Source organism: Dermacentor andersoni, chromosome 8 (genome assembly GCF_023375885.2).
Source record: "Dermacentor andersoni chromosome 8, qqDerAnde1_hic_scaffold, whole genome shotgun sequence".
Classification (NCBI taxonomy): Eukaryota; Metazoa; Arthropoda; class Arachnida; order Ixodida; family Ixodidae; genus Dermacentor; species Dermacentor andersoni.
This window is the reverse complement of record NC_092821.1, coordinates 20451067-20465466: the sequence shown is the minus strand read 5'-3', so window position 1 is coordinate 20465466 and position 14400 is coordinate 20451067. Positions and strand designations below refer to the sequence as shown.

Here is a 14400-nt window from a genome sequence, read left to right as displayed (position 1 = left end):
GTATGTGTACGGCAAAAGATTAATTCAATTCTATGGTGTTAAGCTGTGGAACAACTTGCCTCTTGAAATAAAACTTGCAAGAAAATTTGACATTACATGCAAATGCCACTTGTTGTCAAGCACATTCTTAAGTTTTGTTTTTGTTTTGTTAGTTTTTAGCGCAGTTCTGTGATTATATATAGTATTTACTGCCTATGTATGATACTTTCGTTATTTTGTTTGTATAAGACTGCAAAATATTGCAATACATCTTTTGTATTGGACCCGTCACTAGCCGCTTTAGCCTATGGGACCAAATACCTTCATACGCACTTTTCATATTATTGTGTAATAAAATTCCCTTTTTATTGATTGATTGATTTGATCTCCCCTTAATACTAGTGGTTTATCAGTATATTGATACAGAATTTGAGACAGCAGTGAAACTGGACCATGTGATTTACAAATGCAAACAAATACTTTGAGTAGCACTTTGCGAGGATGAGTCTAGTTTGATGTGTACTGTGTGTGATAGTCTCTACATGTATAGTGTTGGAGTACTACACGCATACATTGAGTGATTTGCTTTCTGTTAAAAAAATGTGCCACACTATTGCGTGTTCTGTACTTGCAAATGGTTGCTGAACAAGAACAGCAAAGAGCAATTACGCTTGAAGCGCATAATTGGTTTTAGCGTTAAATTAGCCTGAGGTGAGGCTTCTACAATCACAGATTTTGTGTTAGCCAACATACTTTTGATTCCAAAAGGAACTACAGTAATACCTCGTTAACTTGAAGTAGTAAAAGCCGGAAAAACTTTCGACATAAGACCTCCAGGAAAGACACAAGGAGGATGACTCCCCTGAAGAATCCGCCCCAGCCGCAGAAGAACACAATTACTAGAGCTCAATAATGTTTTCACTCACTCACTCACTCACTCACCTCTCAGTCAAGATTTCGAGATATCTACAATTTGGGCCAAAAATACTTTGAGATAAAGGGCAATAAATACATGGCACATATAAGAAATGGTTGTGTGCCGTGGGAAATTTCGACTTAGTCGATTTTTTTAGATATGGGAGTTCGAGTTAACGTGGTATTGCTTATTAATTTTCTTTCCTCTTTTTTTACATTCCAGGTAGGCAGGAAGAAGTGGAGGCTTTAGGTCCAGGTGTAGTTGCTACGCAATGCAACGTCAAAGTGGCTTTCAAGTCTACATGTTGCGCCATCAAAGTCATGTCCAAGCTGTTGCAGTGCACTGTGGAGTTGGTGTCTCAAGGCACGCAAGTCTTTGGACTGGACGACATAGATGGTGCCGAGCAGCAAATGCAGTATTGTGTGAAAAGAAAAGGCAAGTTTGTTTCTCTTTGCTCTTCCTTTCTAATGCTCCCTCAGGGGCATCTGTGTCAGCAGGCGTTTGGTGTGTTGCGACACCACGGGCCTCAGCACATGGGGGTTGAACCCTCCTGCCTCTAGCTGTGTGTGGCTTAGCCATGTCCAGGTAAAAGAGGATCCTGGGGGTTGAGCCAATGTCAGGTGTTTTGACCTTTATGGCCTCTTGGTGGAACCAACACACCTCTTTGGCCTCCGCTTCACGTAGATGGCACCCCCAGAATGACCCAACTGGCTGAAAAGCGGTAGTTGCCTTTTCCTGTCCTTCTCTCCAAGCTTCATTTTTCTCTCTGACATTCAATCTTTCCTGTCTTGTACTCACTTCCTTTTACTTCTGGTTTTCCAGGCAGCAAGGGTTAACCGTGAGCAATATATCCAGTCTTGGATACATGTTAGGATGTAGCAGCGTTGCACAGCTGGTGTTTACAGGTATTCTTGGAATCTTGTAGCATCCTCTTGTTGGGCTTAGTTGGGCTTAGTGGCAACTGGCTACCATCGCTGCCAAATATTGAAAGAATGTCATGGCAAATGCATCCCCCCTCCCCTTCCATATCACCGTCTGAAATGAGGGCGCACCGAAGCAACTTTTTCATGCACTTTCTAAAGCAGTTGAGAAACATTTCCACATTACCCTGTCATGCACAGTGAAGGAAACACACCAATAAGAAATCTATCTGCACTCTCGGTAGTAAAATGCCTCCCAGAAGAAATTGGAAAATATTATAAAGCTTCAAAGATGTCAAGTGGGGACCTCCTTCTTGTACTCAAAACCAAAGACTAAAGGCAAGAAACTTGTTGATCTAACCAGTATTGGTGGTATCGTAGTCACATTTTCAGCACCCAGATCGCTAAGCAGGGATGTGATATCAGAAGATTTCTTGAACTTGAGTGACAAGCAACTTCTTTAAGTGTTCCAAGAACAAAATAAAATTAAGGTTCAGTGAATAACTCACTGACGAAATGACAAACAAATCCCCACCAAATATGTAATACATACCTTTAGTACCAGTATTGTGCCTAGTTCACTCGGCGCAGCTTATGTGAAGATTGACGTAAGAACTGTTATGAGATTTAATTAAAGGTGATAATTAGTCTAGCAGCAGTGAACAGCCCGAGGTCTCTTGCAATCACAGCACAGGTTGCCGTCGTCGTCTTTGAGTTGCTGCTGAAAAATGAGATGCGTCTGCTTCGTTACATTGGCCCTGGGTGTGAAACTGAGCCATACTGGCAACTCAGGGATAAGACAAGATGAGGGGCTTGTAATATGGCTTCAGCCGGCTAACATTTCTCGTGGCCCTGGCAGCGAAAGTCCGGTGATGGTGTGATGGGCTTGTAGCGCACTACCACGTGCCACAGAGATCCGATCATAAAAGATGATGACACGCCTAGTACGTTTACGGTGCACAAGCAGTGGAATCGGCAGTTGTGAAATCGAACGCCAGTGGCACTTGGTCCCGCTCTCGCCAGATTGAGCAGGCTCTGTTAAAATACAATTTGTGGACACCAGGCACCAGCGTCTGACAAATTGGTTTTTCTTCTCAGACAGGCTCAACAGTATAGTTCACAGGTGCAGTGGCATCGATGATCTGCTATGGACCGTGGTAGTGTGCAAGTAGTTAAGAAGAAAGGCCAAGGGTGTGAGGCAGTATTGATAGCCAAACAAGGGAACTGGCACGAAAGGTGGGCGTGGCCTGATAACCGTCACGTATTGTCTTCTCATGCCCCTGATCCTTGCTGGTCGGTGAACGAGCCAGCTGGCGGCAATCTTCAGCATATCAGGTGACTTCTGAAATTGTGGTGTACTTAAGAGACGTCAGGTCAGTGTGGCAGGATAGTATCCAGCAGACACGAAGGCTCATGTCTGTACCAAAAAAAGGGGGGGGGGGGGAAAACCAGTGGTTGCTTGTGTCGCGGTGTTATATGTGAATGTAACAAACGGGAGTACGGGGTCCCAGTTGGTGTGGTCGGATGATACGTACATTGTCAACATGTTGCTGAGTGTCGGTTGAACTGCTCCATGGGACCGTTCGTTTGTGGGTTATATGCAATCGATTTCCGGTGAATGATCTTGCACTCGTGAAGGAAGGATTGTACTGTTTCCGACAAGAAGACATGGCCCCTATCGCTTAGCAGATCTCATGGAGCACAGTGGCGAAGGATGAAGCTACGAATAATGAATATCGCAATGTCACGCGCAGTCTTGGTGTAGCGCGTCAGGTGATCAACGCCAACAGTAATCCAGCTTTTTCCACATCCACTGTAGGGGAGCAGGCCATAGAGGTCGATGCCTACGTTGTTGAATGGTCAACCAGGACACTGTAGCTGCTGTAGTGCGCCAGGAGGGGGCTGTGGAGGGGTCTTGCTTTGTTGGCAGATGGGGCATGATCAAACATACTGCTGAACAAACCAGTACATTCCACCCCAGTAATACCATTTACCATTGATACAGCCTTGTGAAGGTTTTTAGGATGCCAGCATGGGTGCTTTGAGGGTCGTCATTGAAGTAAGCTTCGATAGCTCTCGCTTGGGGTCGACTGCCAAGCAGCTGGTGGAGAGTTTAGAAAGGCTTTGCACGCGCGCTCCTAGAGATGCAGAAGTCGACGACACGATGTGCCATCATGAAGCAGAGCCAGTGAAGGCGGAGCTTAGCCCCAATCACTCAGCGAACAAGTTGAGAAAATGTGTGACTATGGAGGAGAGTAACTTGTAATTGTCTGTAGTGCTTTTAATATGAGTCGTTTCACATAAATTGTGGTGCGAATAATCAGCTTTAGCTGTACCCTACGCATATACAAAATATGTCCAGACCGTTTGAGGGGCCCTTTAATTTCACCCAACCCCTAATTTCAAGTTTACCCACCCCAAAATTTCAGTTTGCTCACTCCTAGTATAAGCCTTACCTTGCATTTTTTAAGGATTCCTATGTATCTCTATGGGTATTCTTCTTTTATTTTTTTTGCTTTAAGTTCTTCCTTATTGCTTAAAAGCTACCAATGATCTACATTTACACTATCATAACAATAAATTATTTTAACTTTGCAAATTACATATTTTTGTGCAGAAACGAGACATTTTGTCACAGGTCTACGGTGCTCACCAAAGAATGCTTATGCTTTAGACAACTAAACATTTTGGCCCACATAAACATAATAACAATTAGGACAAACAAAGCTCTAAACATTCGCCAAGTGTTGTCGCACAAGCTCTGGGGATCTGACTGAACATATCTACTGCGTGTGTACCGATCTGTTGTGCATAGCATTCCTGACTATGGTTTTGTAATGTATGGCTCAGCTCGACAGTCATATTCAGTGTCTTGATCCAGTACACAATCTTGGACTGCGAATAGCAAGTGGGGCTATAGAACATTGCCTGTTCAGAGTTTGTGTTGAGTGCAATGAATCTGTCAAGCATCATTGAAGAGCACTACTTACTGTTTCTTATGTTCTGAGAGCTAATTCATTACCACAACACATATGCTATAACCTTGTCACCAATATGTTATACACTCTTACACTATTAAAATAAACCAAACATGATTAAGCCGCTTGTTTTATGGTACAGTTGAAACTTGATTTAACGAAGTGATGGACCATTGTCAAATTATTTCGTTAAACTGGGAAGTTTGGAAAATTGAGTAAGGGATTTTTCGATCCTTCAAAATCAAAATTTGTAGTGTAGCTACACCCAAAAGGTGCAGCGGCATTGTATTTGCTGCTAATCCACACTTGCGAGCATAAAAAGTCTGCCAGGGTGGCCCAGCTACCGCCACCCCAGCGCCATCTGGTGCATAAGAACGCTAGCGACTGCAGAGTCCATTGTTCCGTGCATGGGCGTGGCATGCAGCTTTGTCAAAATAAAGCTAGAGCCGTGACTAGGGTGTCTAGAGGTTTTAACACCATAGCGATAGAGCGCATGCTCCCGTCTGCGGTAGCATTAGGAAGAAATCACAGCTTTTTTACTCATTTATTTCTGGAAAAGCTTTGGTAAATCGGGCTTAATGCAAGCTAGTTTTGTGAATTTGGGATTGATGACAACATTGAACCTTATGGGTACACCTTGTGGAATAGAAATTTCTTCTTTAGATCAGGCAATTCAAAGATCCGTTTTCATTAGATCAAGTTTTAACTTTATGAAGAATACTGCTGCAATTATGATATTCCTCATGAAGGTTCTCCAAGTTGCTAAAAGCCACATAGAATGGTGTCATGGTATGATTTTAGGCAATTATGCAATTGGGAACTAACACATCTAAAGAAAGAAAGACACCCTACAAGAGCTCATTGTACGAAGGTTCCGCACTCTTCATATGAAATATAAAAATTATGCCGGATTTTACTCAGGTGGTTTGAACACACAAGAACACGTTGGCAGGGGGGCTGTAACGAAAAATTAGGTAGGAGGTATTCAATTACCACGGCAGCATGAATGGGACTCTTGAAGAACTAACAAGCCACATCTAATTAAACCCATGCCAGGTGAGTGGACGTGGTGTCATCACCAAGAACTGTTGATTGAAGTAGTGTTATATCGACCTTGAATTGGACGCACACTCCTTTTGCACTAACTGTATCGACTACACATACCTTTACACCCTTCTTTAATTTTAGGAGACAATCCACTGGTGTCACTGAATGACTTGCTCAGCTCCTTTTTTTTAATGAAACAGGTTTTTTACAGAAGCTGTATAACAATGCAGCTTTTGCTGTTTTTACACTTGTTTTTAACACCCTGTGGTTGGCACAGCATAGCCTAAGTCGCTTTTGTGCCAATAAACTCTATTCAGTTAAATAACCTTTCTAATGACAAATACGTTAAATTTCTTTTATTTGCCTCTTTTCCTTGGTTACTCGTTGCTTGCAAGCTGCTTGGCTTAGATGCATGGAGTTTCTTGCAAAAATTACAACAGGGAGCTCTGTAACTGTGATCATTCAGCTGCCACAGGAATGATGGATAGTTCGGTCAGACCTGCCTGTGCTCTTGGATTTTTCTTAAAGTTCACCTGTTCAGGCTCATTCTAAAATTATAATGATTCGTGTCAAATTTTACAAAAAATAAGCTCTTTTTCCAAAAATGCTTTAACCGTGTTGTAGAGGAGAGGGATGGCACAAGATTGCAAATTATGCATGCAAAAAATAAACAGTGATGGTATATGCACTGACCTCTTGTAATTGCACAAGACATCACCTAAGCAAAACCTCCTGTGTGCTTTGCAATGTCAGCACTTAAGGTTCCACAAGATTGCAGTAAAAATGCTGGGGATCCTGTTAATTCTCAACTGTAGTGCTGAATGCGAATGCCTGTACACTGCTGCAAACATGACCCGAGCAGAATTTCGCTTGCGATTCCTTGACCATACCCCGAAAGGTTTTCTGATCATGAAATGACATTGGAGGGGTATTTTTTCAAGCAAGCTTATTTAGATAAGTTCCTGAAGCAGGTGAAATCAGTAACTGAAAAAAAGTGACTGACCTTAACATAGTACATTGCTTGTCAGTAAGTGCTGTTTTAAGGTTTCTGATGCTTGCATGCCACGTCTGCAGTTAAATCATCACTAATAAAGTGCGTATGTGTCCCAGAAGGGGTTCGTGCTCGGGACTAAAAAAAAAAAAATATATATATATATATATATATGTTCAGTGCCCCCTCCCTTTCCTCACACGTGTTGCCTGAGCATGAATTTTACGAATTCTTACACAGTTTATTGGCAAGCAGGTATGTCCATGGATTTGTCTAATCTTTGTGCTTGGGGCTTCAGGCATTTCGTAGTGGTGTTATTTTAATCTCAAAAGCATTGAGTGAGGTAGTGGCTAACTACTGCACTAGGGAGGCAAATTCCTGTTCTGGTGAGGCATTGTTTTGTTGAAGCTCAGGGCATGCCTGGACTACAGGCATTCCTGTTCACTTTAATCCAAGCGGCAACTGCACTAATCCGAGTGCTGCGGAAATAATCTGAGTGCCAGACTATTTAATTACAATACATTTAATCCTAGTGCCAGTGCATGTAATGTCAGCAACAGCAGAAATAGGCCGCATGCCAGGTAAATTAGTCCAAGGGCCAACATGTTTAATCCAAATGCCAGCAATATTCATCCAAGGGCTAGTAAATTTAACCCAGGCAAGAAAAACGCCAAGGTTGTGAAATAAAATGGCTTAAACGTTGAAATACAGCTACTGGAAGATGACAGCACTCAGTTTTGTGGTCGCTGCTAACATTGATCAGATGCATAACTGTGGTACTTTGCATGGAAATAAATGTCGCATAATGGCTGGACTTTGTGATGTAAAACATCTAAGAGTTAAAAGAGTTGGTTAGCTAACATGCTTAGAGGTTGTGAAGGCTGAAAGCACCATCAGGTCATCATTTTATAAACAACCAAGAACTTCTAAGTTTAATTATTCATAGCTGTTGCAGCATTTTGGCTAATAATGTAGGTGAGTGATCATGTTCTGGGACAAATTTATTGTTGTCTGCTAGCAAGTGGCTTTCAGGTTACTTACTCTCTTGCAGACGTGTCAAAATTCATCGGTCAGGGCAGGAAAGGTGTGGTGGTGTCAACAGTGCCTTTATTTATTTATTTTATTTGGTACATATTGCCGGCCTGAGTGTCAGGCCTTGGGCAGGAGTGGGTATATATTGTCATGTGGTAGTGACGGTTAAGAAGGCAGCAAAACTGTGATTAACGAAATGAGCCTATTATTGGGCGAACTTGTGCCCTCAAAAACAGGCTACACTCAAAGAACAACGGTAGCGGCGAACACACTCGGCGATCGTCAAAAATCTGATCAGCGGGTCAAGCGCGTTGGCTTTTATACAGCAGTCGTTGAATGTTCCAGACTAATCGCTGGGACCTGCGTGTTTTCCACAAAGTTTTACACCATTCATGTCACGCGATAAAACCAGATAAGACAAGGTTCGGCGACAACAGACAGTGGATAGAAGCATCGACAACATTCCAGAAACTTCCGATACATGCAGGCACGTCCCGCACTGTGCGATAACATTTGTTAGGCGGTGAAACGTGTCACCTGATCAAGACAAACAAGTACACGTGGCAGCGTTAGGACAAGTAATACCGGAGGTCGAGAAGATTCGAGTGCTCGGGCTGCTCATCCAGCGAAACCGAGTCAACGGTGAAACGGTCAACAAGCTCGTGGCCAAAGCGGCCGCGGCAATGAGACTCATCAAGAGAGTGTCCAACAGAAGAGCGGGGATGAAGGAGGAGAGCCTGACTAGGCTCGTTCAATCCTTCGCAGTTAGCCACATAACGTACGTGGCCGCTTTCCACAACTGGAGGCCGAGCGAACGTAACAAGATAGACGCCACCATACGCAAGGCGTATAAGGCGGCACTCGGCCTCTTCGGGAGCACGAACACCGAAAAATTCATGGCGCTGGGAGTCCACAACACGCTGGACGAAATAGCCGAAGCACAGAGAATGGCGCAACTCGAGCGTCTCTCTGAAACGAGAACCGGAAGAAAGATACTGCGGGACCTTGGCCTCGAGCCGAGGGAAGGCGAGCAGCAGAAAGACGTACCTATACCGGATAGCATCAACAGACAGCTCAGGGTCTGCCCGATCCCGAGGAACGTGAACCCCGAGCATAACAAGGAGCGGAGGTTGGCGAGGGCCAGGGCTCTCGTGGACCTCCACGCCAGAGAAGAAGGCGCCATCTACGTGGACGCGGCGGAGTACCGAGGGAGCAGCGACGCATACGCGGTGGTGGCTGTCGGGGCATCGACGGGTGCAACGAAGACCGCGGCGAGCGTCCGGACTCGACAGGCGCACCGGGCGGAGGAGGTGGCCATCGCCTTGGCCGTCTCCGACCCCGGATGCACTACAGTGTTGTGTAACTCTAGAACGGCAGTGAAGAACTACGCCAAGGGTAGGGTATGTAGTGAGGCTGCGCGCATACTGCGCAAGGCCGAAGACATCGGACGCACAAGCGCTGTGGTGATCAAGTGGTTTCCGGCCCACATGGGCAGTGACGTGTCGGAACGCGGGAACGTGAACCACAACGAGACGGCCAACTCGGCCGCGCGAGGACTAACCAACCGCGCAGCTGCAAGCACGGCCGACTCGGAGTGTTGGTGGCGGTGCAGTGCCAAGGACAAGATGACCACCTTCAACGAGATCGTGAAGTGGTACAGACTTAACATACAGACTATGCCGCCACCTCACCCGGGGCTTACCCGGAAGGAGGCAGTGTTATACCGGCAATTACAGACGGGGTCCCTGCTCACCCCGGTGCTAGCTAAACACGTGTGTCCGAGCGTGTACGCGAGTGACGTGTGTAGACTGTGCGCTAAGGAGAGAGCCACCGCGGCTCACATCCTTTGGGACTGTCGTATAAATCCACAAGAAGCCAGCGAGAAAACGACGATCCCGCCGCAGCTAGAGGCTGCAACGAAGATATATGACCAAGATACACAACTTAAGGCCGTCCAGCAGGTCTCGGCAGCTCTAGAGAGGCAGCGACCTCGCGAAACCGAGGAGAAAGGGGGCAGCACCCCGAGGAAGGGGGCGGCGGCCCTCTCGGATCCGCGGAAGTAGCGAGGAACCAAGCCCTCGAGGAGCACAATGCACGAGATTGACGTAGTGGCCGCGTCGCGGTAAAAGCTTGTCCTCCCTGCGTGGAGGGAGCCTAACTGACTCTGCAGGCATTTTCACTAAAGTTGTTCTCTCTCTCTCTCTACCCCCCTCTTAAAAAGCATCGACCCGATGCTGCAAACAAACAAAAGTAGTAATAAAAAAAGCACCTGTAGCAAAGAAAACAACAAAATAAAGAAGTTCGTCAGCGTGCATAAAAGGGTTTAAGACGCACCACGTGTACCACTTCAGATCGTGCGCGGTGCTGCTGTGAATGCAAAATACCATCTGGCACGACCTCATAGCCCAGCGTGCCAATACGTCGGATGACCTTGTAGGGTCCGAAATGGTGTTGCAATAGTTTCTCACTCAGTCCTCTTCGGCATATCGAGGTCCGTACCCAAACACGGTCACCGGGTTGGTACTCGATGAAGCGTCGTCGGCGGTCGTAGTGTCGGCTGTCGGTACGCTGCTTGTTCTTGATCCGTAGGCGGGCGAGCTGTCGAGCTTCTTCGGCGCACTGGAGTAGGATAGGTAGCGACGTCAAGATTCTCCTCGTCAGTGACGTGCGGCAGCATGGCATCAAGCGTCGTCGTCAGGTTCCTGCCGTAAACCAGCTTAAACGGCGTGATCTGTGTTGTTTCTTGCACCGCCGTGTTGTAGGCGAATGTTACGTACGGCAGGACGGCATCCCAGGTCTTGTGTTCGACGTCGACGTACATCACTAGCATGTCGGCGAGGGTCTTATTCAGGCGCTCCGTGAGACCATTCGTCTGCGGATGTTAGGCAGTTGTCCTCCTGTGACTTGTCTGGCTGTATTGCAGAATGACTTGCTTGAGCTCTGCTGTAACAGCCGTTCCTCTGTCGGTGATGAGGACTTCTGGAGCACCATGTCGCAGCAGGATGTTCTCGACGAAAAATTTCACCACTTCGACTGCACTGCCTTTTGGTAGAGCTTTAGTTTCAGCGAAGCGGGTGAGATAGTCCGTCACCATGACGATCCACTTATTTCCGGTTGTTGACGTCGGAAAGGGTCCCAACAAGTCCGTCCCGATCTGCTGGAATGGTCGGCAAGGAGGCTCGATTGGCTGTAGTAATCTCGCTGGCCTTGGGGGTGGTGTTTTGCGTCGCTGACAGTCTCGGCATGTTCTGACATAATGGGCGACATCGGTGGCCAGGCGTGGCCAATAATACCTTTCCTGTATCTTCGATAGTGTCCGGGAAAATCTGAGGTGTCCAGTGGTCGGATCGTCATGCAGGGTGCGCAATACTTCTGGGCGCAGTCCTGACGGGACAAGAAGGTAGTTGGCGCGCACTGGGTGAGAAGTTCTTCTTTACGAGTTGGTTGTTTTGAAGCGAGAACGAAGACAATCCTCGCTTAAATGCCCTAGGGACAACGTCGGTATGCTCTTCCAAATACTTGACAAGGATTTTCAACTCCAGGTCTGCTCGTTGCTGCTCAGCGAAGTCTTCCGCGCTTAAAATGACAAGGAAGGCGTCGTCATCTTGCGGTGGCGAGTCAATGGGGGCACATGATAGGCAATCGGCATCAGAGTGTTTTCGTACGGACTTATAGATTACAGTGATATCATATTCTTGCAGTCTTAGGCTCCACCGTGCTAGTCGTTCTGAAGGATCCTTTAAATTCGCTAGCCAACACAAGGCGTGATGGTCGCTGACGACTTTGAATGGCTTGCCATATAGGTAAGGACGAAATTTCGTTGTAGCCCAAACGATGGCGAGGCATTCCTTTTCGGTTGTAGAATAATTGCCTTCAGCTTTTGACAACGACCGGCTAGCGTAAGCTATCACATGTTCATGTCCATCTTTTCTCTGGACTAGGACGGCACCGAGGCCTAGGCTACTGGCGTCAGTGTGGATTTCGGTATCGGCGTCCTCGTCGAAGTGCGCAAGTACAGGCGGCGACTGCATGCGTTGTTTGAGTTCTTGAAATGCATTGGCCTGCGGCGTTTTCCACTTGAACTCGACGTCACATTTAGTTAGCTGTGTTAGCGGCTCAGCGATGCGTGAGAAGTCCTTGACAAAACGTCTATAGTAGGCACACATGCCAAGGAATCTACGCACTGCCTTCTTGTCGATGGGCTGCGGGAACTTTGTGATGGCAGCTGTCTTCTGCGGGTCGCGGCGGACTCCATACTTGCTGATGACGTGGCCTAGGAACAGAAGTTAATCGTAAGCGAAGCGGCACTTTTCTGCCTTCAGAGTGAGCCCTGATGACTTGATGGCCTCTAGTACTGTCGCTAGCCGCCTTAGAAATGCATTACTGGTTTTCCAAAAACAGGCTACACTCAAAGAACAATGGTAGCGGCGAGCACGCTCGGCAATCATCGAAAATCTGATCAGCGGGTCAAGTGCGTCGACTTTTATACAGCAGTTGTTGAATGTTCCAGACTAATTGCTGGGACCCGCGTGTCTTCCACAAAGTTCTACACCATTCGTGTCACGCGATGAAATCGGATAACACAAGGTTCGACGACAACAGACAGTGGATAGAAGCATTGACAACATTCCAGAAACTTCCGATACATGCAGGCACGTCCCGCGCTGTGCGATAACATTTGTTAGGCGGTGAAACGTGTCGCCCGATAAAGACAAACAAGTACACATGTCAATATGAAACAATACAAGAATAAATAATCAATACAAGGGTACGAAAATTTCTTATCAACAGCATCCTGACGTTGCGCGTAACAGCACTCGTCACTGCGCATAACAATGTGAGCATTTGATATCACAGCTCATATATATAAAGCAAGAAACAATACAAGAATAAGTGAAACAATACAAGGATACAAAAATTCCATATAAGCAGCATCCTAACGTTGCGCATCACAGCACTCGGCAGTGCGCATAAGAAAGAAAGTATTCGATGTTACAGCTCAGAATGAATGCACATGAATAAAAACGCGCGAAAGAAAAAAAAAACGCTTGATAAGCAGAAAGCACTTACTTATCGCAAACGGTCAAGCGTGCACATGAAAGACGAAATATTGGGGCTTTCGACCACCTCAGTGGGCAGGTCGTTCGAATTACGGATTGTACGCGGGAAGAACAAGTATTTAAAAGCATTCGTTTTGGCAAAATATTCACCGACTTTCCTGGAGTTGAAGGATCAAGTTTGCCGTCGCTGTACTGGTTGAAAGTATAAATTCTTATCCATTCCTAATTTGTCATGATACACTAAATAGAAGAGTTTTAGTCTGTCATGATACCACCTTGTCTCCAAGCTCTCCAAATTGGCTGTCTGTAAAAGGGCTGTAGGGGATGTTTTCCAACTATAAGAGTTATAAATAAATCTGATCGATTTCCTCTGTACTTTCTCGAGTTTTTGAATGTTAGTTTTTGTATGGGGGTCCCAAATTACTGCAGCGTATTCGAGGATCGGTCTTACATAAGTTTTACAGGCCAATAGTTTAATTTCTGTCGTTGATGTGCCTAAAGATCTGCGTAAATATCCTAAGCGTTTAATAGCTCTCTTAATTATGTAGGTCACGTGATTATTCCAACGAAAATCATGATTAATTAATAGTCTTAGGTACTGATAACTCGATACTTCGGATAGACTGGTGCCATTGAGGACGTACGTGAACTTAAAAGATTGAACCTTATGTGTTACTTGCATTGCCACTGTTTTCTTAATGTTAATACTCATTTGCCACATGAAACACCATGTCTTTATGCAATTTAACACATTGTTTAACAATTCCTGATTTGCCGGAGTGCGGATTTCTTTATAAATAATGCAGTCATCTGTGAAAAGCCGTGCCACAACAGGAAGATCCCTAACCAAATCATTTATAAAAATCAAGAACAATACAGGCCCTAGTACAGAGCCCTGAGGGATTCCAGTTTGCACAGGGGCAGATTTAGAAGTTGTGTGGCCAACGGTGACTGCCTGGGACCTGTGGGATAAGTAGGCTACAAACCCTGTGAGTAACGAATCATTCTTCAGTATTCGTCTTAATTTTGAGAGCAGTTTAGAATGAGACACGCGGTCAAAAGCTTTCTCGAAGTCTAAAAATATGATATCAATTTGACTGGACTTGCCATCGTAAGGTCATGAATAGTTTCGAGTAGCTGAGTAATGGTAGACATACCCCGGCGAAAGCCATGCTGACAGTTGTCAATTATGTCGTTTTGTTCAAGGAATGTCGACAGGTGTTTGGATATGATATTCTCAAGTGTTTTAGCACAAATACAAACCAAGGAAATAGGCCTATACGATGACGCAATTGACTTGTCTGCCTTTGGAATGGGAGTAATGATGGCTTGTTTCCAATCGTGGGGTAGTTCAGCGCTGGCGAGCGATGTTCTAAATATTGGGCATAGGTATTTCGAGCACCATTCAGCGTATCGGTAGAGAAAAACAATAGGAATACCATCAATACCAGGCGACTTTTTGATATCCAAGTTAAGC

The 14400-nt window shown here is 45.6% G+C and overlaps 1 protein-coding gene across 1 annotated transcript in view; it reads left to right on the top strand.

Moving 5' to 3' along the window:
* Nucleotides 1-14400, top strand: part of LOC126526616 (uncharacterized) — a 67619-nt gene that overhangs the window by 15322 nt on the left and 37897 nt on the right. Inside the window, exon 2 of the mRNA XM_050174483.2 lies at nucleotides 1118-1330. Coding sequence (XP_050030440.1) covers nucleotides 1118-1330 — 213 coding nt within the window. The remainder of the gene's footprint in view (nucleotides 1-1117; nucleotides 1331-14400) is intronic.